The sequence below is a fragment of the Lactuca saligna genome, chromosome 9 (genome assembly GCF_052625555.1).
Source record: "Lactuca saligna cultivar CGN05327 chromosome 9, ASM5262555v1, whole genome shotgun sequence".
NCBI classification, from domain to species: Eukaryota; Viridiplantae; Streptophyta; class Magnoliopsida; order Asterales; family Asteraceae; genus Lactuca; species Lactuca saligna.
In genome coordinates, this window is record NC_136425.1 from 10,890,282 (window position 1) to 10,916,512 (window position 26,231).

The 26,231-nt window shown below is 34.3% G+C and overlaps 1 protein-coding gene across 2 annotated transcripts; it reads right to left on the reverse strand.

Annotated features, from left to right (window-relative positions):
* Positions 1–12,825: 12,825 nt before the first annotated feature.
* On the reverse strand, positions 12,826–14,806 carry LOC145017338 (glutamate receptor 1.3-like). 2 transcript variants are annotated; one of them, XM_078975385.1, is made up of 3 exons: positions 14,015–14,806; positions 13,313–13,617; positions 12,826–13,235 (listed from the first exon to the last, which is right to left on the reverse strand). In XM_078975385.1, the coding sequence occupies exons 1-3, from the start codon at positions 14,655–14,657 to the stop codon at positions 12,888–12,890; spliced, it is 1,296 nt and encodes a 431-aa protein (XP_078831511.1). In that variant the 5' UTR covers positions 14,658–14,806; the 3' UTR covers positions 12,826–12,887. The 2 variants fall into 2 exon arrangements, with proteins under 2 accessions (XP_078831511.1, XP_078831510.1); XM_078975384.1 differs by having other exon boundaries at positions 13,313–13,674.
* Between the last annotated feature and the right edge of the window lie 11,425 nt (positions 14,807–26,231).

Here is a 26,231-nt window from a genome sequence, read left to right on the forward strand (position 1 = left end):
TGGTATCAAATATATATATATATATATATATATATATATATATATATATATATATATATATATATATATATATATATATATATATATATATATATACTTTTTATTTCTTTTTTGGATCTGGGTTGTGACCTATTTTCATTAATAATCATAGTTTCATAATTCGAAAGTTCAAAGGACGCGATTAAATTCACATGGCAAGATTCCGAGCAACATTTTAGTAATGAAAAACTTGTGTGTGGCTAAATCTAGTTTCAATTTTCAGGCTGCTATATAAGTTCATGGATTAAGAAACTAACTTTTCGGGAAAACTAATAGAAAAAAAATACACAAATACATCTTCAACCCATTGTAAACAGAAGAGTTATCCTATAGATTCAAATATAAAATAGATAATATTGATTTGTAATTATCTCATTATCTGTTGTATTGAGATCCTATGTTTAATTAGGGATCTATAAGTTGTAACTATTATATATATATATATATATATATATATATATATATATATATATATATATATATATATATATATATATATATATATATATATATATGGGAAAAGTGAATATACCCTTGAGGGTATATAAGCTTAGGTACCCAAACTCACTATACTACATCGTTTTGTATCATATATAGACATTGTAATTATTCAATGTTCTTATAATTCAACTTCTAAATTGAATTACTTCAAAGATTTTTATAAATTTTATATTTATCTTACTCTTACATAATTGTCATTTTCAACAATAATATATATAGCCTAGTAAGTGTTTACCAAAAAGATGTGATGTAAGAAAAAGATAATAGTGAAAATTTAAAATATTGAATATAAATCAAGTTAAGGATTGAAGTTTAACAATATTATAATGAATATATATATATATATATATATATATATATATATATATATATATATATATATATATATATATATATATATAGTTCCAACGGGAGATTTTAAGCCAAATATCCCTATGTTAACTTGGTATCAGAGCTAAGACTCCTAGGGTCCCGAATTTCCTATTTTTATTCAATCCTCCTCTGATCGCTTCCTCAGGTCCAGCTGTATTATGGCTTCTGAAACCACATTCATTAGTTCATCAAAAAATGCTACTATTGTCAAGTGCAAACTCACCCGCACGAATTATCTACTATGGAAAGCACAGGTTGTTTCAATCTTGTGAGGAGTCAAATTATTTGGTTACCTAGATGGAACCAAAATCTGCCCAGCAGCCAAAATTACCGTTGGAACAGGAGAAGCTGCCAAACAAGAAGATAATCTGGAATATGATGCATGGATCACGCAAGATCAAGCTATCTTGGGAGGTTTGCTGTCCTCCATGACCAAAGATGTTTTATCTAAACTCACTCGTTGCACACACACCTCAAAACAATTATGGATCTCACTTCAGACCATGTTTTCTGCCCAACACAGAGGTAACTCTATTCTGATCCGGACTCAACTTTCAAATACAAAAAAAGGTGATTTAAGTGCTTCCGATTATTATCAAAAAATGACCGGATTGGCTGACACTATGGCTAATATCGGTCACCCCATGAAGGATGAAGAAGTTATTGGCTATATCTTAGCCAGCTTCGGACCAGGTCATGGACACCTTTTCACAACCATCACAGTCCTAAGCAATCAACAAGAGGTTAAGTTATCTGAATTTTACTCATACCTTATTGCACATGAAGCTCAGACACAACCAATGAATGGCCCCAACGATTTTTCATCATCTACCAACACTGTTACAAAACAGGAAAATCCCAACCCCCGTAAGAACCAAAACAACAATGGCTACAATGGCTCACACAGCAACAATTCTCGAACAAACTTCCGAAACAATGGAAATCGGGGTAGGGGCGTGGCAGAGGCAGGTACGGCGGGGTCCCACGATGTCAAGCCTATGGCATCCCGGGTCACATTGCCTTGATCTGTAGAAATCAGTTCAACCATGCATCCAAAAACGAAGAGTATCAGAGTGGGAATAGTTCCACGTATGACAATTACAATGGTAGCTACACTAATGACCCGAATTGGTACCTTGACACCGGTGCTACTGAGCATCTCACAAGTGACCTAGATCGGTTGTCCATACCCGAAAAAAATCATGGCAAAGATAAAGTTCGAATAGCTAATGGTACAGGTTTGCATATCTCTCATGTTGGTCAATCAAAAATTTACAGTCTAGGACAACCTCTTGTTCTTAAAAATGTCTTACACGTCCCACATATTACCAAAAATCTCCTTTCTTCTAATAAACTTCTTAATGATAATCTCGTGTTTATTGAACTATTTGCTAATGTTTTCTTTTTTAAGGACATAATCACGAAGAAAACCCTTCTAATCAGTAAAAAGCAAAAGAGGTCTCTTCCCAGTGCCAATCCATCACACTCCTCGTTATGTTGGGTCCAACACTAGAGTATCATTATCATCTTCACAGTAGCATCAACGTCTTGGTTATCCCCAATCAGAAGTCGTCAAGTCTATTTTGAAGTCCAATAAATTAGATTTTTCTTTTAGTGATTCTTTGGTCTGTGATGCATGTCAACGTGCAAAGAGTCATCAGTTGTCATATAATAAGTCTGTTCATGTCACTTCTTCACCACTTGAGCTTATTCACACCGATGTTTGGGGACCAGCTCAAGTGTCTAGTGGTGGTTTTAAATATTATGTTAGTTTCTTGGATTATTATAGTCGTTACACTTGGATTTACCTCATTAAACGTAAATCAGATGTTAAACAAGTCTTTTATAACTTTCAAAATCATGTTGAGCGTCTCCTTAATGCCTAAATTCGCATTATCCGGTCAGATTGGGGAGGTGAGTATCACAAACTTCATCAGTATTTCCAAAAGTGTGGTATCACTCATCACGTGTCATGCCCACATACATCACAGTAAAATCTCATGGTAGAACGCAAATATCGTCATATCATTAAAACTGGTTTGGCTCTTTTAGCCCACTAGTCACTCCCACTTCAATATTGGGATGAAGCCTTCTTGACAACATGTTATTTAATAAATTACATGCCAAGCCGAACCATTAAAAATTCCATACCTATTACACTCCTCCTCAATATTATTCTTGATTCTTCCTTCTTACGTACTTTTTGAATGTGTATCTTGGCCAAGTCTCAGAAAATATATTGTTCATAAACTTGCTTTTCGATCCACTCTATGTGTTTTCTTAGGGTACAGCTCAATGCACAAAGGGTACAAGTGTCTAGACAAACAAACTAGTCATATTTATATTTTCAGGGATATCGTCTTTGATGAGTCTCACTTTCCATTTGCCACAGTGGCCATCTCATCTACACCTCCATCTATAGCTCATGGTGTCTCCTACCCTCAATGTGAACCTAGTATTGTGAATGACCACATGAACAGATATGACTTGTCTTTATTACTTGCTAAATCTTCTCATGTAGCTACAACTCCAGTAGGACATACTTCCATCTCTTCCACGTGCACCACCAATGCCATTCCCATTTTGAGGATCTCTCCCCCATCACTTTCACCAGCGTCGAGCTGCTCTCCACCCTCAACAACTACCGCTGCTCCATCTAGTAGCTCTGGTCTAACCACTATCAATGATCCCCTCGATATTTCGACGTCTCCCTCTTCGTCTCTAGCCCTTTTCGATCGGTCCTTGCCACTACCAGGGGTTGTAACTAGAGCAAAAATAGGAAAGGTTTGTCCTAAACGTTATATAGATGGTACTATCCTTTATGATCCAATTTGGCGAGTCTTTCTTGCTGCACCAACTTCTCATAAAACAGCTCTGTCGGAACCTAAGTGGTGACATACCATGGAGGCAGAATTTGAGGTGCTTTAACAAAGTCACACATAGGACTTGGTTCCTAGACCTTCTGGTGTCAACATAATTGGATGTAAATGGATCTTCAAAACTAAACAGAATCTCGAACGCTCTATTGATAAACATAAGGGACACTTGGTTGTTCGGGGGTTCACTCAACAGTACGGTATTGACTATCACGACACTTTCAGTCCGGTTGTGAAACCGGCCACTGTTCGGTTGGTTCTATCTCTTGTTATTTCCAAAGGTTGGCACCTTCGCAAAATTAATGTTAATAATGAGTTTCTCCATGGTCTCTTAAACGAAGATATGTATTTGAAGCAACCTCCTGGCTTTGAAGACAATCATCATCCACATCATGTTTGCAAGTTCCGAAAAGCAATTTATGGTTTAAAACAATATCCCCGTGTGTGGTTCTCTAGACTTAGTGATAAATTACACCACCTTAGCTTCCACTCTTCTAAGGCTGATAGTTCACTTTTTGTTTTTCACCATGGTGGTCACAATATCGACATGTTAGTTTATGTAAATGACATTGTTATAGCCGGTTCTTCTCCAACAATTATTGATCGTCGTATCCACAACCTGTCATCCTCTTTCCTTATTAAGGACCTTGGCCGCCTCAACTATTTTCTAGGGATTGAAGTCACTCACAATTCATGGGTGATAACACTATTGCAACAAAATTATGAGTATGATCTTGTAAGACCGTGAAAATTTACAACCAATTTAAACTTTTCAAAAATAACCCATATTCATTAAGTTATTACAAAAAGGTTTTCAATTCTTTTATTATCAGAGTATCCCAGAACATCAACATAAAACAGAGGAGAGGTAAGATCATGCCTTTGCCTTGCTACGGTCTCCTAAAGTACCTGAAACAATACACTGAAACTGTAAGCCCGAAAGCTTAGTGAGTTACCGCCAAAATACCAACCACAATACCATACACATATCATATCATATCATAAACAGAACAGCCATGCGAATCGAGTCTACAGTGTGACTGGTCCGCCTACACTAGGCCTTTAGTCCACCCGGTCCACTCTCTCTCCGCGTCTACAGTATGATTGGTCCGCCCGCACCGAGCCTTTAGTCTACCTGGTCCACTCTCTGAGTCCACAGTATGACTGGACTCCTAGGGCCAGATTCACACATAAAGTTTCCAACTTTACGTGCACGCAAGGCTCAACAAGCTCCAACAAGCTAAAAATGAAGGTTTAAGGCAAGGACACTCTCAATCACACCCCAAAGCTATCACTTTCTGATCTCATGGCTCCAAACCAACCTAGATCTGAAGTTGCAACCTCAGATCTAGTCTCTATACCCGAAATAGATCCCAACCATGCTAAAGAACCCCAAATCACACAACATGGATGAAATAATAAGGAAATAACTTAAGGTAAGGTCCTCTTACCTTAGAGATGAGTCTAAACTGATGTAGACTTCAGATCCACAAGCTCTCTTGATGCTATCCTCAAATTCCTCTAACTTCTCTTCACCAATTTCTTCTTCCAAGCTTCAATCTTCTCAACAATGGAGTCTCTCACGATTTAGGGTTTCTTTGGAACACTCAGGGAAGATATAGGCTGAAATGAAGGCACACTGTTCTTTAAATAGGGTGCAAGCCCTGGGAATTAGGGTTTCTGTAACACTGTAAATTTCAAAACAAAATTTTCAAATTTTATAAACCATAGTTCACTTAATGTTCATAAAACAACCATTTTTGGAATTCAATCAAATAATACAAAAATCCCAAGATCTCAAAATCATAAATCCCATGCGTGTGTACTGATCAAGCCGGCGCCTTCCCACGGTCGTCACTAGTACCTGAAACAAATAACACCAAACACTATAAGCACAAAGCTTAGTGAGTTCCCCAAAATACCACATATAATACATATTAGCCACTCGAGGCTATAACTCTGTGGGTTTGTGCACCCAAACTCTGTGAACCCTCAGGTTCTAACTCTGTAAACATGCACAGCATAAATCACAAAGAATAATGTAGCGCAACACATAACATATATATAGCATACAAGCACTGTATCACATAACTCTAGTTACCTACTCAAGGTAAAGTATAGTGAGAAGACTCACCTCGCGTATCTCGGTAACTCGAAAGTCCCTGAAATCACTCGTGCTCGATCTCCCGATCTATAGTCCTCCTATAATACAATACATCTCTAAATAACACTTCACAACTAAGGTTGACTATCCCTTAACAAGTCAACATAGGTCAACACTGGTCAATGGTCAACGGTCAACTTTGACCGGACTCGGCGAGTGCACTATAGCCACTCGGCGAGTCTATGCGCATACACTGATTTCCCTGGGATCCTCTCTTGACACGACGAGTATTCTCCTAGCTCGACGAGTTCCACCTGGCATGAGTTGTAGGGCCTCCATGACTCAACTCGCTAAGTGTCAAGAACAACTCGGCGAGTCCCAGCTTGACTCAGTCCACCTGTCAACCCACTCTAACTCTCCCTGACTCACTGAGTCAATCCCTCAACTCGGCAAGACCACTCGCTGAGTGGTGCTGGGTAATCTTCATGCTACTCGCCGAGTCTGTTCTTCGGACTCGGCGAGTCCATGCCATGCAACGACTCAAACTCACTCCTGAGGTCAGATCTGTTCCATACATTCATAGATTTGGCCTCCCCAAGCATGATAATCACGTAAAGTCCAAACCTTGGGGCTCAAACAACAACTATTTGCTCATAAATGATGTTTTAGCCCCATATCTCATAACTCTAGGCCAATCTCTCATGAACAATCATGAAGCTTAAGGAATACAACTCTTCTTGACCTCTATGGATCTCATCTCAAGCCTTATCATGATTAGGGACGAAATAGACATCAAATCTAGCCAACAAAGGGGTCAAGAAACCCTAAACCCCCATGTTCATCATAAAAACGAAAAAGGAAGCCAAGATATACCTCCAAGATGATGCTCTGAGCTCCAAAATCGCAGAATGTCCACTTTCCTTGCCTCTTCTTAGCTAGAATCTCCTTTGCCTTGCCAAACCAAGCTCCAAAGGTCAATAATGGCCTCTTTTCTCTCCCAAAACGCTCAAATCTCTTTAGGGTTTCTCTCTAGGGGTTGGTGGCCGCAAATGATGGCCATAAGCTCCTTTAAATAGGTCTCAAACCCTGGGAATTAGGGTTTCATTACACAACGTGGACTCGCCGAGTCCAGACGCGAACCCGCATCAAGAATCGCGATCCTACTCGGCGAGTTTGAGCTCCAACTCGCCGAGTCCACTCACAATTTTCCAAAAAAAATACACCAATAATAAATACCTGGAAATTCTGGGTTGTTACAGTTTCTCATTCCAGCACGGACTCATCGAGTCCAGCCTCCGACTCGGCGAGTCCGGTCACTTAACATGTGTCCGGCACACGCTTAGACTCGATGAGTTGAAGCTCCTACTCGACGAGTTCCTCTTTTCCAAACTTACACTTTACCCCCCCCCCCCCCCCTTAACTCTTGATTCTGACTTGGAATGTTACAAATCTCCTTCATATAGCTCACATGGAGAATAGTAAGAGTGTTTCAACCCGTATGTATGTCACTCATAAACTTGCAAAGGATTAGGAAAGTTACTAAACGAAGATGATGCGTCTAAATATCGTAGCATGGTTGGTGGACTGCAATACCTCACTTTAACAAGACCTGATATTTCGTTTGTAGTAAATAAGGTCTGTCAATATCTTTCGAAACCAAACGACATGCATTGGGAGGCGGTTAAACATATAGTCAGATATATTAAAGGCTCAGTGGGCTATGTAACAAGAAGTCCAACTCAACATTACTAAGTGTATTTACTGATGCAGATTGGGTAAGCTGCTTAGACTATTGAAGGTCTACTGGGGGATTTGCAGTATTCTTGGGTCCAAATCTGATTTTATGGAACTCTCACAAGCAACCTATGGTGTCTTGTTCAAGCACAGAAGCAGAGTATAAAGCCTTGGCAAATGGCACAGTTAAGGTATTATGGGTGCAGTCAATAATTAAAGAACTTGGAGTGTGTCAACTAAGACCACCAGTGTTGTGGTGTGACAATTTAGGTGGATTTTCATTTTGTTAGAGAAAGGTAGTTGGAGGAGCATTGGATGTAAGCTTTATATATTCTAATGATCAGATAGCTGATGGGTCTACCAAGCCAGTTACTCGAGTTATGCTGGAATGAATGAAGTACAATATCAACCTCATATCGGTCAAGATTGAGGGGGAATGTAAACAGGAGAGTTATCCTATAGATTCAAATATAAAATAGATAACATTGATTTGTAATTATCTCATTATCTGTTGTGTTGAGATCCTATATATATATATATATATATATATATATATATATATATATATATATATATATATATATATATATATATATATATATAGTTCCTTCTGGAGATTTTAAGCTAAATATCTCTCTATTAACTCCTATATCTATTTTTTAACATCAAAACGGAGTAAAAAAATAAGATAATAGTGTTTAATCCTCAAACCTACTTCATTTTTGTACCTTTATATATATATATATATATATATATATATATATATATATATATATATATATATATATATTTATATATATATATATATATATATATATATATATATATATATATATATATATATAATACTATTTTTGTAATTTACATAGATCGTCAAATACACCATTTCAAGTAATTAACTTTTGACAAATCTAGATTCTATATTTTCAATAAAATAATATTATAAAGTATGTTATCCCTGAATTATAACAAAATATATTGTTGGTATATAAGTAATTTAAATTAATTAAGAATTTATTGTAGCAAAATTTATAAAATAAGATTATATTTATAACACTTTTAAATTAATATTATACATGCATTTAAAAAAAAATTACCCAAACCTTTGAGAGATATATCCCAATTACAAATTTTTATAAAATATTTTACTATATTTTAAATTTTTAATATGTATTTAAATTTTATAAGAACTCGATCGATATATAAGGATTAAACTTTACTTTTGTTTGATTAATTAATATCATTAAATATATAATGGGATATTGCAAATATTAATTATTACATTGAAATTATAACTAGTATATATATATATATATATATATATATATATATATATATATATATATATATATATATATATATATATATATATATATATATATATATATATATATATATATATATATATATATATATATATATCGAAACATAAAAAAGGAGAGACTAAATTTGTCAACCAAAACATATGCAATTATCGCGGTAAAAAATATAATAGCGGTCACCAGCCACTATTTGAGTATAACAGTTACTTATATTATGTAGAGTGTGTATATATATATATATATATATATATATATATATATATATATATATATATATATATATATATATATATATATATATATATATATATTAGATTATTAATTAGTTAATCACACTTTAAAGTTCAACCTAATCTAATTAATTAGTTAACACAATCAACAAGAAAACATAAGCAATACTTCATATTTTATCATATTTTAAAACAATCACAGTTAGCAAATAAAATGATTAAACAAATTTGACAGTTAATCATAAAACACATACAAGGTGTTGATGGAAGTCATCATTGTCACAAACTCACAATTTTATTCAATGGAATGACACAAAAGTTTTTGTTCGAGCTAAGAAAAAACAAGTTTATTCAATGGAATGACAAAAAAAATGTTTTTTTTTTTTATGTAAAATAGTCTAATAAAATTTATTCAAATTAGCAGTTTTAGCGTCGCTATAGCGGTGACCATAAACACAGTAAATAACAATAAATCGTGACGTTATTCCAAACCATAACCACAGTAATAGCGTCACTGTTATTCCAAACCACTATTTTGAAAATCACGGTTCTTTACCTCCATTAACTGCTATAGCGCTGCTATAGTACCATTATAATATTGCGATTGACTATATAGACAGAAACTTCCACTCCATTTTGGGGCAAATAAAAAGTGTACTCCAAATATTGAGTAGCACTATTTATTTTCCCAAAAACGGAATGAGAAATAAAATAGGGCTGGGAAGGAATGGAGACAAAAATGGAATGGAAAATGGTATATTATATGGAGTTGGATTAGAGATGCTCTTAGTAAAACTTCAAATGACTTTTATGAAGAAAAAAATGGCAAATAGTTGATGGCATGGGGCTCATATTATAGACAAGGTGATTGGTTGGCTTAAAGGGGTGAAAGAAAATAATCATTCTCTGCTAAGGCTGGTTTTGAAAAAAAAAATCTACAACTGGTCTTATCTTGACTCGGTTCTAGAGCTGACATGATGAATTTTATGTAGAAAAACAAAAGAAAAAAGAACAATGATGGCGAGAGATAGTTCACGAGATCTAGAAAGATGATTTTAGTTATATATATATATATATATATATATATATATATATATATATATATATATATATATATATATATATATATATAGTGTCAAGGATGCCTTTCAAACCCTCCGATGCTAATAATATAGAAAATAACTTAACACAAGAATATACGTGGAAAACTCCAAAACTGGAGAAAAACCGCAAGTATCGGGACAAAAGGATCTACTATATGATAAATTGTTATAATCGTATTATACTAATCTCTCAAGCCTCGCCCAAATTACACCGATAGTTTCCAAAGTTTTGACTAACAAAATTCACACTCTAAAACATGAGAAAGTAAGGAAGGAATCAAACACTTCAAGTGACTTGATTATGGTACGACACCCCCACTTAGCATATCCGAAAATTTATCAACCATCTATCATTACACATCATGCATTTATGCGAATCCATGCTCATGTGTAAATCTATGAACCTTTTAACAAAACACATTCCTTTACATGGTAGCACATGTAACCATGTATATATAATAACTCAAAGGAAGTCATCATCATTAATATCAAAGAAGACATTGTTAGTTGTATCAAAGATTTTTGAAGAATTTTCTCTATATGATCAATTTCTCTTCGAATACCCCGTCTTTCCATGCTTCTAACATATTTGAATCTGATATGAGTTTTTCTTCTTCCATTCCTACATATCAAAATTCTTCCTTCTAATGGTGAAGTATAATTGCTATTTTCTAGTATTTTCTCTTCAAACAAGAGTTTGCTAGTAACATTTGCATACTTCAAGGTCTTTTTCCTGTATATTATATTGGGCTTCATATGCTCATAGGAAGATGGTAAAAATAACCTCAATGCTTTATCATTATCTTCAAGCTTCACAACGATAACCTTTAGTTCTGACCCGATATTATTAAGAATACTTAGATGATCTAAATTGTTTATACCTCCGTTCATGCAAAGCTTATGAAATTGTTCCTTGAGATACAACTGATTGAGATGCTTTTGCATTGATACAAATGCTTAATCTTTTTCCAAAGCTCCGTAACCGGTTATATTACGTACACATTTACGAGTAATCTTTGCAAGACACAAACGAATTTCACTTGTCGTTCTAGAATCCAAATCATGCCATTCTTTATCATCTACTATGTTGGTCACGCTTGACTCCTTGCTAAAATGAAGGACCCCTCCCCCCCCCCCCCCCCTTCCAGTCATTAATGCCTTTGTTTAACATTGACTTGAACTTGCTACAAACTAAAGTTGATCCTTTAATCATATTTCTCTACATAGAACTTCATGAGATTGAATTTTAAATCATACTATTATCTTAAAACAATATTATATACTAGAAAAATATACACCAAACCTATAAACCAATACACCAATAATGGATTCCTAAGAAAGAAAGAGGTAGGTCACAACGGACACACTTAAATACAAAATCTTTCATAGCCACAACCTTCTTTGGACATGCATATACTCGTTGCTCACATATAATTCTATAATACAAAAAATGTCAAATAAATCCTCATTTTTAATATGGAAGCCTAGATCTAGTAATAACCATAGGGTATATTACGAACCTTCAAAGTATTGAGACACCTTGCAATATGACCAATAAAATATTCTTTTATGATGTGGAAGATCCGACAAAATCTATAACCATAAAGCATACTATAAACCTCTAAAACCACTTCTTTGGAAAATGGCATCAAGGATCCCTAACAACCATCCCAAAGCCAATAATTGAGAACATAACTAAACACAAAAATATATGTGGGATACTCCTAAATCAAAGAATAAACATAGGTCTTAAAAAAAGATTTAATATATGATAAATTGTTACAATCATATAAACTAATCTCTTGAGCCTCTCTCAAATTACCCCACTTTCTAAAGTTTTGGTTAACAATTTTCTACACTCTAATACATGAGAAAGAAAAGATAAAATCAACCACTTCAAGTAAATTGATTGGAGTTTTTTGGACCAAAAGCTTTAGACTCTTTTTATAAGCTCGGAATCCAACCAAACTTTCATCCTTATATGAATGCGAGATGGAGAACCCTTCTTTCATATGGACAAACTCAACAAAGAATGATTAACTCTAGGTTTGAAGATGAGAAAAGAGAGCATATGCCTCTTTTAGATTAACATAAAAAACAAACAAACACGAAAGCAATCAAATACAAGTGATTTGTGTTTAGTTAAGGAGATTTTAGAGTTATTAACAAGTGTGCAAGGGTTGAATGTTTAAAATCATTGAAGAAGATGAGAGCATCAAGTTCATCGTCAACATTGTCATCAAAAACCAGTCGTGTTGCTATGGTCATCACCCTTCTGTTTTCCATCATCATCGTTTTCCAAAGTACATCAAAGCTTTAGTTGTTAAACTTCTTTAAAAAAAGTTTGAGTTGCCCGCATTGAACAAATGTGAAACTTGTTACTATTTCACATCACAGCTTGCATTCAGGTAAAAGTTCGTTACTGAGTTTCCATGAAACTCCCAAATCCATTACCGGCTAGAAAAAGTGGTTTAGTCTCAAATAGATACAAACACAAGTTATTATTCTTATTATTATTTTTTTTTTATCAAAACTATACATATTTTCATTTTTACTTCGAAACAAAATGTTAAGCACAATAGTTTGTCTATGACTATATAAAATTGTCAAACACTTGATTCCATTTCACGATCATGTAGATGCACTTCAACATCTCTTTGTAAGATGCACCTCCATAACTGTATCTTAACCTTCACATGAAAATTTCCCCGAACAATACAACAAACCATGGACACAGAAAGGGATAATGCCATTGACACACTACTGATAAGAAAGAGACCCCGAAACCCATAAAGATTCAAGATTTTTGGTGAAGGGGAAGAAAAATCCTTTGACATCATTGCAGATTGACGTTTCAACCATTTATCCTCTGATGCTTTCAATGTCCCATCTTCTCGCATCTTTGCTATCTGAGTTGACATCTCTCCAACCATGGGTAAACCTTTCTGGAACACCTGCAAAACATAGCTAATACCTACATCACACACATGGACATATAATTGACATATAGAATTATATATACAACACTTACAAAGCCAAAGCCGTTAGTGGTGGATGCTTTTGCGATTAAAGAGGAGTGAGAACCCGGATACATAGCAAGGATTGTTTTGACATAAAGAATCTCATCAATGATTGCATCAACATTTCCAATTGTTAATGATTTAGAGTAGGCCTCATGTGTGTGCAATTCCTCAATTTTGAAGTTGAGGTTTTTAAAGACAGCTCCTCTTAATGGTGAAGCACCTTGGAGTCCGACCTCTATCTCCTTCATTCCAATCTGTTGTATTGTTAAAAGTGAACTCAATGTTGCTGTGTAACTTGACGTGAGGACAAGCACTACAAAAACCCAAACAGTAACCACAAATCTTGATAGATTACTTTGCAGCTTCTCCTCTGAAGTTTCCAAGGTGTTTGTTAGAAAGGTGAAGATTGATACTCCCTCCGTCCCAAAATTAATGTCCACGTTTGATTTTTTAAATCTGTTTTGTTCAACTTTGATCTTAAATAATTTACATTTTATTATATAGTTTTTTATGCAAGATATATAAATAGATTGTTTTTTAAATGTATTTTCATTGTTATAAGTTTCATCAAAATTATATAACATAAATAAAGTTATTTATGGTCAAAGTTGACATGGAAAGACTTCAAAAGTCAAACGTGAACAATAATTTTGGGACGGATGGAGTATTAATGTTCAAAAGATCAAATCTTTAAGAGTTAGAGAGCTTACGGTGAGAATAAACAATGGTTGAAAAAGCAAACGAGAGAGTTGTTCCGATTTGTTGACATGAAGAACCTTGAAATTCTTTGTTTGTAGGATGTTCAATAAACCAAATGACAAACCCTAAAAAGAGAAAGAAACAAGCACTTGTGATCCACAGATTTGCACTAAGAGGATCTAGAAAGATCCAGATGATTTTCTTGGCGTCTCGCGCTATTGTTCCAGTTCCTAGATCAGTGAAGGGTAACGTGAAGTCAACATAAAGAGATCTATTTGCTGTGATGGTTATATCACCAATAGCAGCATCATATTCCTTAAGAGAGACTTTGTCGATTAGATCATTGTAACTACGCCCATCCTTATAAGGGTATGGAATAATCTCAACCCCTACTCCATAATCTAAGGCCTTGAATGCAGCATTGAAAACATCCCAACAGAATCCACTCACACCCGATTCATTTGTTCTTGGATCGATAGTGAGTTGTACTAAATTGGGGAATGTGCCGAAATCTGGAACAAGAATTCTCAGCTTCTTGCCATTCGATTTTAGCTTCAAACTTTTTAAAAAGGTTGAAGTCGCATGTGCTGTTAAAAGGGTTTGAAAGATGAGCAACATCAATATCAGAAATGGAAAGAACCTGCAATCCGCCATTGGCAACACAAAATTTAAGTTTCCTGCAGCTCTTGGAACATGGTACTGCACAGTATTAATAATTTTACACAGTGATTAATAGTATATGAACTCATAAGAGCTCATTGATTAACATTTGATTTTCAGTTCTGGCTGCCAAGAAATTTTTGACACTGACTACCGAATTCAGAAAAAATATCTGGTCAGCGTTTCTTTTTTCTAAACCATTTAAGCCACCTTATTTGGTCAAAACCATCATCAATGCAAACCTGCCAGATAGACGGGACAGATGGATGTGGTAGCGGATACAAATTAGAGAGAACAGTTAACATTATGATTAAGAAAGGGTTTTAATTATATTAATTATTATATTTATGATTTATGATATGATCGATAAGCAATTTCATCTTCCTAAACATTCCCAATCTCGGATATATAAGCTCACCTTTCAGGCGTCGATGAGGCACAATCTCTTCAGGCATTAGTGGAACACTTATTGTGCTTCTCTGAACAGCAAAAAAAAAAAAAAAAAAAAAAAAAAAAAAAAGACGACGGCTGTGGAACAAAGCCATTTGCAAACTTCGACAGTCACACAGGCTCAATAAATGTGTTGTTAAAGACGAAAAACATTTTTTTTTTTAAATTAATTATGATAGTAAATGTAAAAATATTTTGTTTTCAATTTGAAACTTTTAAAATTAAAATTCAAAACAATTTAAATTTTGAGTAGGATAAGATGCTCTATAATAAATGATGGAGAAATTAAATATTATCTTACTTTTTGTTCATATATATCGTTCTACCAAAGACTTAAATTTAAAAAAAAATTAAAAAAAAAAAAAAAGATGATATTTGTAACATTTAATGTTTATTTAAGAAAATTTAATGATATTTTTGGATATTAATATAATAAATTTCATCATTTCAATAAATAGAAGGATTGACAGAAAGAAAGAAAAGGTATGAAAATATTTAATTTCTCTTTTTGAATTTTAAAGTTAAAAAGTAATTAGTCTAATTAGTCTAATTGCAATATATAAATATTAATTTTTATCGTACAATATCAGCCATTATTTACAGCAATATTTATACGTATTAGCGTGTCGATGGGTGGGTGTCGAATAATTAGGAAGGATGATCAGATTAAAAGTGATTGGTTAAAGATGTTATGGTGAATAATTAAAGTTATATTGGTTAGATTTTCACTTTCCATTGGAATCTCTAGGAGATATATCTAAAAAGTAACTTTGTTCAAGTTATAGTTGCTGGTGATCATTGAAGATAATAGAATGATTATCAATTATAATGCAAAATTATATTGCATTTGTCATGTTAAAAGTGGAACACGGTAACACCCTTCAAAATCAGAAAAGAAGACCCATTAAGATTGTTTTCTATGCTGATTTTTGGGTAAATGACACAAAAAATATTCTTTTTACATAAAATTCGATTTTGACACCGTGTTTTTTTTTTGTCAATTTTAACACTGTGTTTTCCAATTTGTTACAATTCTGACCACTTGAACGGTTAACCAGATTACATGCTGATGTGGCATGTTAACATGATATGCTGACGTGTCAAAATTGAATTTTTTTCTCACAAAAAACACTAAATTTTCATTTTTTTTTCGATTTTGACACTAAGTTTAATTTTTTCTTTCAACTTTGACACTATATTTTTTTTCTCACAAAAAAACACTATGTTTTTCATCAACCAACCTCTTGCATATACATCTCTCGACATGTTGTTTTCAATGAGCAAGTTTGTTTTTCATCAACCAACCTCTCGCATATACATCTCTCGACATGTTGTTTTCAATGAGCAAGTTTTTCCATACATCCCTCAATCTACTCCATCACATCAGACCACTCCAAATATCGACAACAACCCTACTATTTTTGCTCAAATAGAGTCACCGAACTCAAACCCACCTTCCCCACCACAACCCTTAAACCAATCCTCCCCAACAAACTCATCCCATTCGCCACCACCTTCAACCCCAAACACAAATCCAACAAATACTCTGGTCCTCTTGCCTAGGTCTCATCATTCCACACCACATCATCAAAAATCTACAACCAGCTCAAGAGCTCGACAAAATCCTCCTATCTCATTATCGTCCTGCTGACAATAATCATCAGTCTATGATCACCTGTGCTCACACCAATTCACTAAAACCAAAAACTCTTCTATCTTTCTACATCTTCTCATCTTGCACCACAAACTTTCTCTCAAGCTAAAAAGCACACATGTTAGAAAACTGCAATTGAGGCAGAGTATGATGCTCTCTTGAAAATTAACGCATGGTCTCTAGTTTCATGTCCCATTAACGCTATTGTTGTTGGTTGTAAGTGGATTTACAGGATTAAAAGAAAATCGGATGGCACCATTGAGGCTTTAGTCAAGAAGCTAGAGTTGATTTTTTTTTTTTTGAGACATTTAGTCCGATTATTAAGCTTACAACTATACGCCTTGTGCTCTCCATTGTTGTTTCCCAAGGATAGAAAATTCATTAACTAGACATCAACAATGTCGTTCTTATTGGCAACTTAACGGAGGAGGTATACATGAAACAACCAAAAGGATTTGAAGATCCACATAAGCCCACACATGTATGTCAATTACAAAGCTCTTTACGAACTTAAACAAGCCCTAAGAGCTTGGTTGACAAAACTAAAGCAATACTTGGTTACAAATTGTTTTCATGCGTGTCAATCAGATACATCTCTGTTTGTGCATATTTCATCCACCTCCACTGTTCATGTTCTTGTGTATGTGGATGACTTAATTGTGATAGGAACAAATGTATCTCACCTTCAGACGTTCATCAATGCCTTGAACCAACACTTTTCACTAAAAGATCTTGGTGACTTGCATTATTTTCTTGGTCTTCAAATACATCGGTATTCAAATTTCTCAACAGGCCTATATACAAGATGTCATAAACAAAAGTAATATGGCGATGGAAGCCCTAATGTCGACACCAACTGATCCTTATCATCGTCTTCAATTAGAAGGTGACCCATTTGAAGAACCAAAATTGAATAAGACAGATAGTTGACACACTCCAGTATGAAACAATCATACGCCCAGATAATACTTACTCTATAAACAGAGTTTGCCATTTTATGCATGCTCCAACTACTTGACATTGGCAAGCGATAAAACGCATACTTCGATACTTAAGAAGGACCATTGATCATTGTCTTCACTTCAAACCTACTACAGTCCAAGCTCTCAATTTCTTCCAGATGACTCTGACATTTTGCATTTCTTCCAAAAACATTCTGCGAATCAAACATCTCCTTAGAGAAATCGATTTTTTTGGGAAGAGGAGTTGTATGACAAGAAATTGAGTTAGGCTTAATAGAATAAGGGTTTGGACGTTGAGAAAGAATATGATAGTTTAGGCATTGGAAGTCCATTTGACCGTGTTTAATAGTCTTTTTTTGGGAGATTTCTTATTGCAACAACTAAATTAATTGATTTGAACTATTAATATGTTTCGGTGGTTAAAAACCTAGTCATGGAGCACAATAACTAAATTAAATTTAAATTTGGTGAAAGTTCATGGCGCATTATACTATTGCTTATCTAAATCATCTTAGAGCTTAAGAAATTGATATGGGTTCTTTTCAAAAGAAAGAGGTTAATGGATCTTTGATTAAATTTGGGAAGAATGTGAATATTGATGCCCACTTTCTGAATACGATTTCCAAAAAAAAAAATTAAAATTAATAAAAACTATGTTTTTCATATTCGATTTATGAATGGTGTATGGAGCGACTGTTAGGTGCTGTTTGTTTTTTCTGAGGCAAAATATCTGCAGTCTGCGGACCATATCTGTAGACCTCTGCAGTAGAAGAGATGGACCAAATGTCTGCAGTCTGAAAAAAGAAGACTGTTTGTTTTTTTAACATCTGCAGGCTATTAAAATAAACTGAAATCTAAATAAACTGATTTTTTAAAACTTCAAAGCAATTTTTTTTATATATTTTTACGACTTTATTATAAATATATAACGAATCTAGATCAACTTTTATGTATTATTATATAAAAAATAAAAATAAAAATGGTATTAATTCACATACATATTTGATAAAAACCAACAACTTTGATTCAAAGTTATAATTAAACATTATAATTAGTGATCAAAGAATTTGATACATAAATGGATAGAAATAAATTTCGATTTTTTCAATTAAAATGTATTAAAAATGTACGATAAATATTTTCTCGAGAAATTGATGATACTCTATTAAATAAAGTTTTACAAAACTTTGGCAAAAAAATATAAGAATATATTATGATTTTTTTTTCATATTTATATAAACAACTTCAACGACTATTATTATAATAAATTTTTATTTATAAATTTTTTAAACATATCATGTTTGTATCGTCAAATGTTTTTTTTAAGTTTTGTAATTTTTTTTTCAAATTGTTTATCATTAATAAAGTTGGAAAAAATATAAACTAAAAAAAAACTTAAAAAAAATAAAGATATATATGTTTTTTTAGGCTAGAAGATGTCTGAAGATGTTAGAAGACTCTGGTCCACATCTGCGCCAAGAAGAGGGCGCACAGACATTTTTAGGTCTGCAGTCTTCAAAAAAACATACAGTCTGCGTGTGGTCTGCGCGGCACAGACAGAAGAGGTCTCGCAGATCTGCAGACAAAAAACAAACACTACCTTAGTGTCAATACCCAAGGAGCAAGTTGAACGGCCTCAATGGGAAGTACTTATGGTAATTCTACAAATTTGCAGTTTTAATTTATTGCGTCAGCTGGACTGATGGACACGAGATTTTTTTTTATTTTTTTATTTTTTTTATGGGCGAGTTCATGGTAATGTTAGCTAAGAGATTTATTGATGCTAGAACAGTTGGTTGTAGGGGAAGATGCTATTAGTCGTTGGAACTTAGCCGGGATTACTTTGCGCTTTTCAAAGCCCCTAAAAACTAATTGAGTGGGAAGCATTAGAAGAGAGTTTATTTGGTGTGGTGTAGTGGGAAATAGAACTTTGCGCTTTTCAAAGCCCCAAAAAAACTAATTGAGTTGATGGAAAACATTAGAAGAAAAGTTTATTTGGTGTGGTGTAGTAGACAATAGAACCATCCATTGGGTTGCATGGAACAATGTGACAAGCCCTAAGAATAAAGGTGGGCTGGGTTTCAGTTGTCTTAAATCGCTTAATATGTCACTTCTTTTAAAATGATGGTGGAGGTTAAAAATTAAGAAAGAGAGATTTTGGTCCCTATGCATTAAAAGCTTGCACAATATCACCAGAGTTGACGGGAAACAATTCGTAAAATTTGGCATTCCGGGTACTTGGCATTCTATCTGCCAAATTCACTTGGACCTTGACAAGTAGGGAATCTCGATTGATGATCTTTTTATGAGACATTTGGGGGGCTGTATCTGAAGTAAGGGGGCTGTATTGGATTGGATCTTGTCCAAACAGCCAAGGCGTGGCCGAGAAGCTGCTATTTTGCTGATTTTCAAAAAGTAGAGGTGCCCTCATTTAAAGATGTTGGATTACAACTAGCTGCATTTAATTAGATAAAACATCGTACAAAATTTTCTAATTTATGTTGGTTTAATTGGTGTAATTCTCCTTATATCTCATGTACTTGGGAACTCGCTAGAATCTTGCTAGAGTTTTTTTGTTTCCTGCCGTTCAAAGAAAAGATGCTATTAGATGGAAGAAGTTGGTGCGGTGAACACAACACCAACCAGGTGGTCGAAGTGTGGTACGCCCACCACGCGAGAAAACCTTGTTGCAATCGCAACTCATTTGTGATTGTTGCTTTTTAGCTGTTGGCAAACCATTATAATTCGATTTTTTTTAATATATATATATATATATATATATATATATATATATATATATATATATATATATATATATATATATATATATATATATATATATATATATATATATATATATATATAGGGTAAAGTGAATATACCTAACAACCTTATATAAGCTTAGGTACCTAACCACATTATACTACATTGTTTTGCATTATATTTCCATTACAATCGTCTAAGGTTCTTAAACTTCAACGCTTAACTTGATTTACTTCCAAGATTTTTAGACATTCACCATTATATTCCTCCTACACCATTTGATTTGTAACAGTAGTATACGAATCCCATCAGGGGGTCTCCGATAGAAAGACGTCATTTGAAGGAAGATAATGGTGAAAGTCCAAAGATTTTGGAAGCAATCAAGTTATGAGGTTGAATTTTAAGAACTTTGGGTGATTACAATGCAAATATGATACAAAATTACATAGTATAATGTGGTTAGGTACCTAAGCTTATATAAGGTTGTTAGGTATATTCACTTTACCTCTATATATATATATATATATATATATATATATATATATATATATATATATATATATATATATATATATATATATATATATATATATACCTAGTTACTCATCTTGGAGATCAAAAAATAAAAAAATAAAATAAATCTAAAATGAAAAATCCGAAAATTCTTTTTTTAATTATTATTTTAATCATTTTGTTTACCCCAAAAAAATTACCGTTTTTTTTATTTAAATATACGTGAAATACTTTAATAAAATATTACACTGTAAATATTCAAATATAATTTGTAGATTGTTAGAATATTCTAGTATTCTACTAGAGTTGTTAGATATGTTAAAATATTTTAATATTCTACTAAAATTGCTAAAATTTATGGAATGTTCTAATATGCTATTAGAATTGTTTGAATATTTGTAGTTTAATAATCTAATAGAATATGTGAATATTCTAACAATCTTGTTGTAATTTTTATACTAGAATTAGTTATCAGAGTACAAAACAAGTCGTAGTATGCGGAACACGTGTGGATGCGATGCAATCATGTCAATATCTTACCACTGGAATCGGAAGTATCTGAAACAATAAACATGAAACCATAACCACAAAGTTTAGTGAGTTCCCCCAAAATAGTATATATCAAACAAGAACGGGCCCGACCTAACATAGATTCTTTGGGCCTATCCCATATCATTTTAGCCCAACCTATAACATATATAATCAAGCTCATACCATATAATCGAGCCCAACCCATAACATACATAATTCACACAAGCCCATATAATCGGGCTGTCCATCCCATAAGAAACATAATTGGGCTCAGCCTATATAAAATATACAAACACAAGCAAGTGTCATAAATACAACTATAATCCTACAAATATAATCTAGTAGGTCAGTATAGGTGCCTTCGACCCATGAGTATAGTAAAGAGACTTACCTCGACCGGTAAACGAATAGATCTCACATACACAAGCTGTCGGTGCTAAGTCCTTCCCACCAAACAAAATCAAACCCAAACCATAATTAACAATTAATGCGGTAACCATAATCAATGGTCCTAATTACATTTCTGTCTCCTAGGGTAAAGATAATTTTACCCTTCAAGAGTAAACCCCACTCATGTTGACCTAAAGTCCAAATTTGACCATTTACCCTTTTGGTGCTACGTCATGCGTACATTATGCTCTACGCATTGCATAGAGCCTCAACGTAGAGCGATTGGGGAATCACCCAACTATGTTGGGCGTAGTCTATTTTATGGCTTGCGTACAAGGTTGTTAAGTCATTTTCACTTCAAGCTCTTAATCCATAAAGACAAGTCATTAGATGCTCAAATCTAGTCCCAATAAACGTCTAGAGTGATAAAGTTTCTAACTTTGTTCCTTTGCATGGCTAAATAGAGCTCAAACCAAACCCAAGTTTCCTAACACCTTCTAATGTCCAAACCCGTTTGCATGGAAGAAAGGTAGTAACCAAGATCCCATTTGTATATCATAACAACCTCAAAACATCTGAAAATAGAAACCCTAAGGTCTGGAGTAGCCCCAAGAACCAAGATCATGGGACAAATAAGCATGAAAACTAAGAAGCTACCAACATGTAACTTAATAAACCATCAAGTTGAAGATTTTATACCTTCTGGAGCTGGCAAATGAAATGAAAACTTGGGATCTACAAGCTTAAGCTTCACCAAGCTTCAAAGATGTGATTCTCCTTCTTCAAAATGGACCACAAAACACACAAGAGACCCAAATTTAGCTCAAGAGGATTAGTGTTATGAGTTAGGTGTCCAAGAGAGTGAAGTTTGATGATAAGAAGAGCCTCAAGGGGTTAGATTCCTTAAATAACACTCATAACCCCAGAAATTATGGTTTTCACCCTGTGTCGTTATGCCCCATGAAGGGCATAAAATCCCCCAAGGGTTTAATGAATTACGTCTAGTGCACTCCACGATCTACGCCCTACATAGTCCTTAATTTCCAAAAATAAAATAACATTAAAACCATAAAGAAATGCAACTAAGGAATGTATAACGACCCGATTTTTCAAATGAAAATTTTCATTTTTTATTATCCAAACACATTTCCATAAATTACAAAATCCCATATATAATTGTTTTCAAACCCATATCAATTACATCTTTTATTTAAAATATCAGAGTGTCCCATAAACCGCAAATGTGAGAGTGCACGTCGTGTCATCAAGCCTTGCCCTTGCCCTTGCCCTTGGGATCTGATGTACCTGAAACAAATCCACAACTTGTAAGCTAATGCTTAGTGAGTCCCCTAGAGCATACCCTGCACACAATCCACATAACACATACCATATTAGCTATAAAAGCTACATATACCACATAAGCCATGCATACATAAACATGTAAGGATGTCGTGGGCTCCCTTAGGGTCTTACACCTTCGTGTCATGAGCTACCCTACATGGTCTTTACCTGGGAATGCCATGGGCTATCCCATATGGTCTTACATCCAACTGCCACGGGCTCCCCCCGGGGTCTTTCATGCAATAACATACATAATCAACTTAGCATATCATATCACAGAAGTGTCTAACATACTACATACACATACATAAGCCGATAAGGATGTCGTGGGCTCCCCTCAGGGTCTTATACCATCGTGTCATGGGTTAGCCCACATGATCTTTACCTGGGAATGTCGTGGGCTACCCCCACATGGTCTTATATCCAACTGCTACAGGCTTCCCCTGGGGTCTTCCATACAATAACATACAATCACTAGCATATTACTTAGCATAAAGATAACTATCATCCCACATATCTCTACAAATGCTAGTGTACCATATAACAAAAAATGGGTCGGCCTTGGTGCCATAGACCCATTGGTACGGTGAGAAGACTCACCTCTCTCGAATGCTGACTAATAAGCTAGAACCAGATATATCCCACGTGTTGCTCCCACTCAACTGCCTATAAGCATCATTAGATAGACTTGTTAAAATCCCATAATTACCCTCAAGGTCAACCCCTGGTCAACCTTGGTCAAATTCAACATTAATAGTCAAAGTCAACAGTCTACGTTGACCTCAATTCGTTGAGTGCATCTAGCGACTCGTCTAGTTCCTACCGAGTCCAGACAACCGGATCAAACCCTAGCCAACTCGTTGAGTTGTTTCATTAGCTCGTCGAGTTCACTCGATATTCAAAAGGCGGGGAAACCCGATCCGACTCATCGAGTCCCCTTTCTTGTTTTCTTGTTGTGATGATACACTGAATCCAGGGACTCCAGGGCTTAGATCTGAAGCCTTAAGGTGTCTAGAAGGATAAAGTTTCCAACTTTACCCTCTAGAACCATTCCAAATGCTCTAAGGCGCTTATCAAAGGTTGGAAAGCTCCAAAGCTTTACCATATGGTCCAAAACCCTAGGGATCTGAAATCTCTCCTTTCCAGAAAGGTTTCTATCCCTCAAACGTTCCAAAGATGGAGGATTTATGGACATGCATTTCCAATGCATGTCCCTAGGTCAAAATGGCCAAAAATAGGAAATACGCCCTAAAAACCCTTGCATGGTGTCCTTGCTCGAACAAAGGCCAGATCTAGCCAACAATGGGACCATTTTGCCCTGGAGATTCATAAAGTTGCAAACTTTATGAACCCCATGCATGCAATCAACAAGAAGGGTAGGAAATTAAGAGTAAGCTCAAGATCTAGCCATATTCTATGATAAAAATCAAGTCTTGAAGACTTACAACATTCCATAAGATGATCAAGCTCAAGGATGGGTTCTTGGTTTGCTGGATCTTCTTACTGTGTCCTACTTATTAAGCTTCAAAGTCACTCTAGAATAGGTTACAGAATGGGTGTTACAATATATATATATATATATATATATATATATATATATATATATATATATATATATATATATATATATATATATATATTGTGACATCCCCATTTTCACGGCCAAAAAAGACCGATTATTGTTTATGCTTTATAAAAAAAATCAGAGTGTCTCTTTTAATAAAAATGTTGTGGAATTTGTTCCCCGAAAAACATGATAATTTCATTATCAAAGCATTTCCAAAGAAATGTATTTTTATTCATTTCAAAACATTTGGGATGTCATCGTCAATACAGAAACATAAGCATAAAGAGAACTTACATTCATTTACACTAGTGATCTATATCTCATTAATCTCTCAGTGTAATGTAACTTCACATCATCACCTGTGATACAAGTAAACTGAGTGGGTTAGGTTGGGAAACCTGGTGAGTACATAGGGTTTTCAACCCACAATAATATAATTATTATGTTTAATCAACAAATAATTAACCCAATTACCCATCCCCATTATCTTCTTTATTCCTAAGTACCTTCCCTAAGGATTTATCCTAAGGGTCGTCTCCTACATCATATTTTCCTCTCATCTCCTTACATCGCATTTCCTTATATGTTTGTTCCTAAGGACTCTCCCTAAGGATCATCACCTACATCACATAGACATTATTGATTCAGGGATTACTCCCTCAATACGTGCCCAACAAGGGTTAGGGTATCATCGCATGAACACGTAGTTACAACATCGCTTGAACTGGTAATTCATAGTAAGGGTTTAGAGTATCATCGCATGAATACGTAGTTACAACATCTCCTGAACTCGTAATTCATCACCTACAGGTTATGAGCCTGCTAGTGTCTACATGGAGTTGTCTAGAATAGTCCACGGTCGCCATCTATACTCTGGTAGATGACTACATCTCCAAATTGTCGGACAAGGTTGTAGTATCCTACATTACCGATTCATCATCACCTATCTATCCTCACCTAATTATCATCACCTTCCTATCATCACCTATCTCTCATTATTTTATTTCATCACACACCAACTATTTCATCTACCCATGTTTTATCCCAACATATTTGTAGATATAAAATAAATGTATAGTTTAAATCATTTAAAACATGTATAAAATCATTCATCCAGCATAGACAACAAGTATTCAAATAATATGCACACATATAACGTAATTTATGTAAAATACTTCATATCTATGTGTAAGATGAAAGTAACTATGCACTCACGTGAGTAGGTGGTGACTCGGTTCTCGAACAGTACTTCATAACTCTTAAAACAATTTTCCTCGATAAAACCTTGTATCAATACCACTAGGTTTTAGTCTAACGTTAACCGCGACTAATTAATAGTCTACCTATTATTATTATTATTATTATTATTATTATTATTATTATTATTATTATTATTA

Bases quoted from the DNA above. Each gene is read 5' to 3' on its own strand.
- LOC145017338 (XM_078975384.1), bottom strand. From the start codon at position 14,657: ATGGCGGATTGCAGGTTCTTTCCATTTCTGATATTGATGTTGCTCATC. The intron at 13,675-14,014 runs GTAAGCTCTCTA...TGGAAACTTCAG, and splicing joins AACCATTGTTTATTCTCACC to AGGAGAAGCTGCAAAGTAAT. The intron at 13,236-13,312 runs GTAAGTGTTGTA...TATGTTTTGCAG, and splicing joins CCACTAACGGCTTTGGCTTT to GTGTTCCAGAAAGGTTTACC.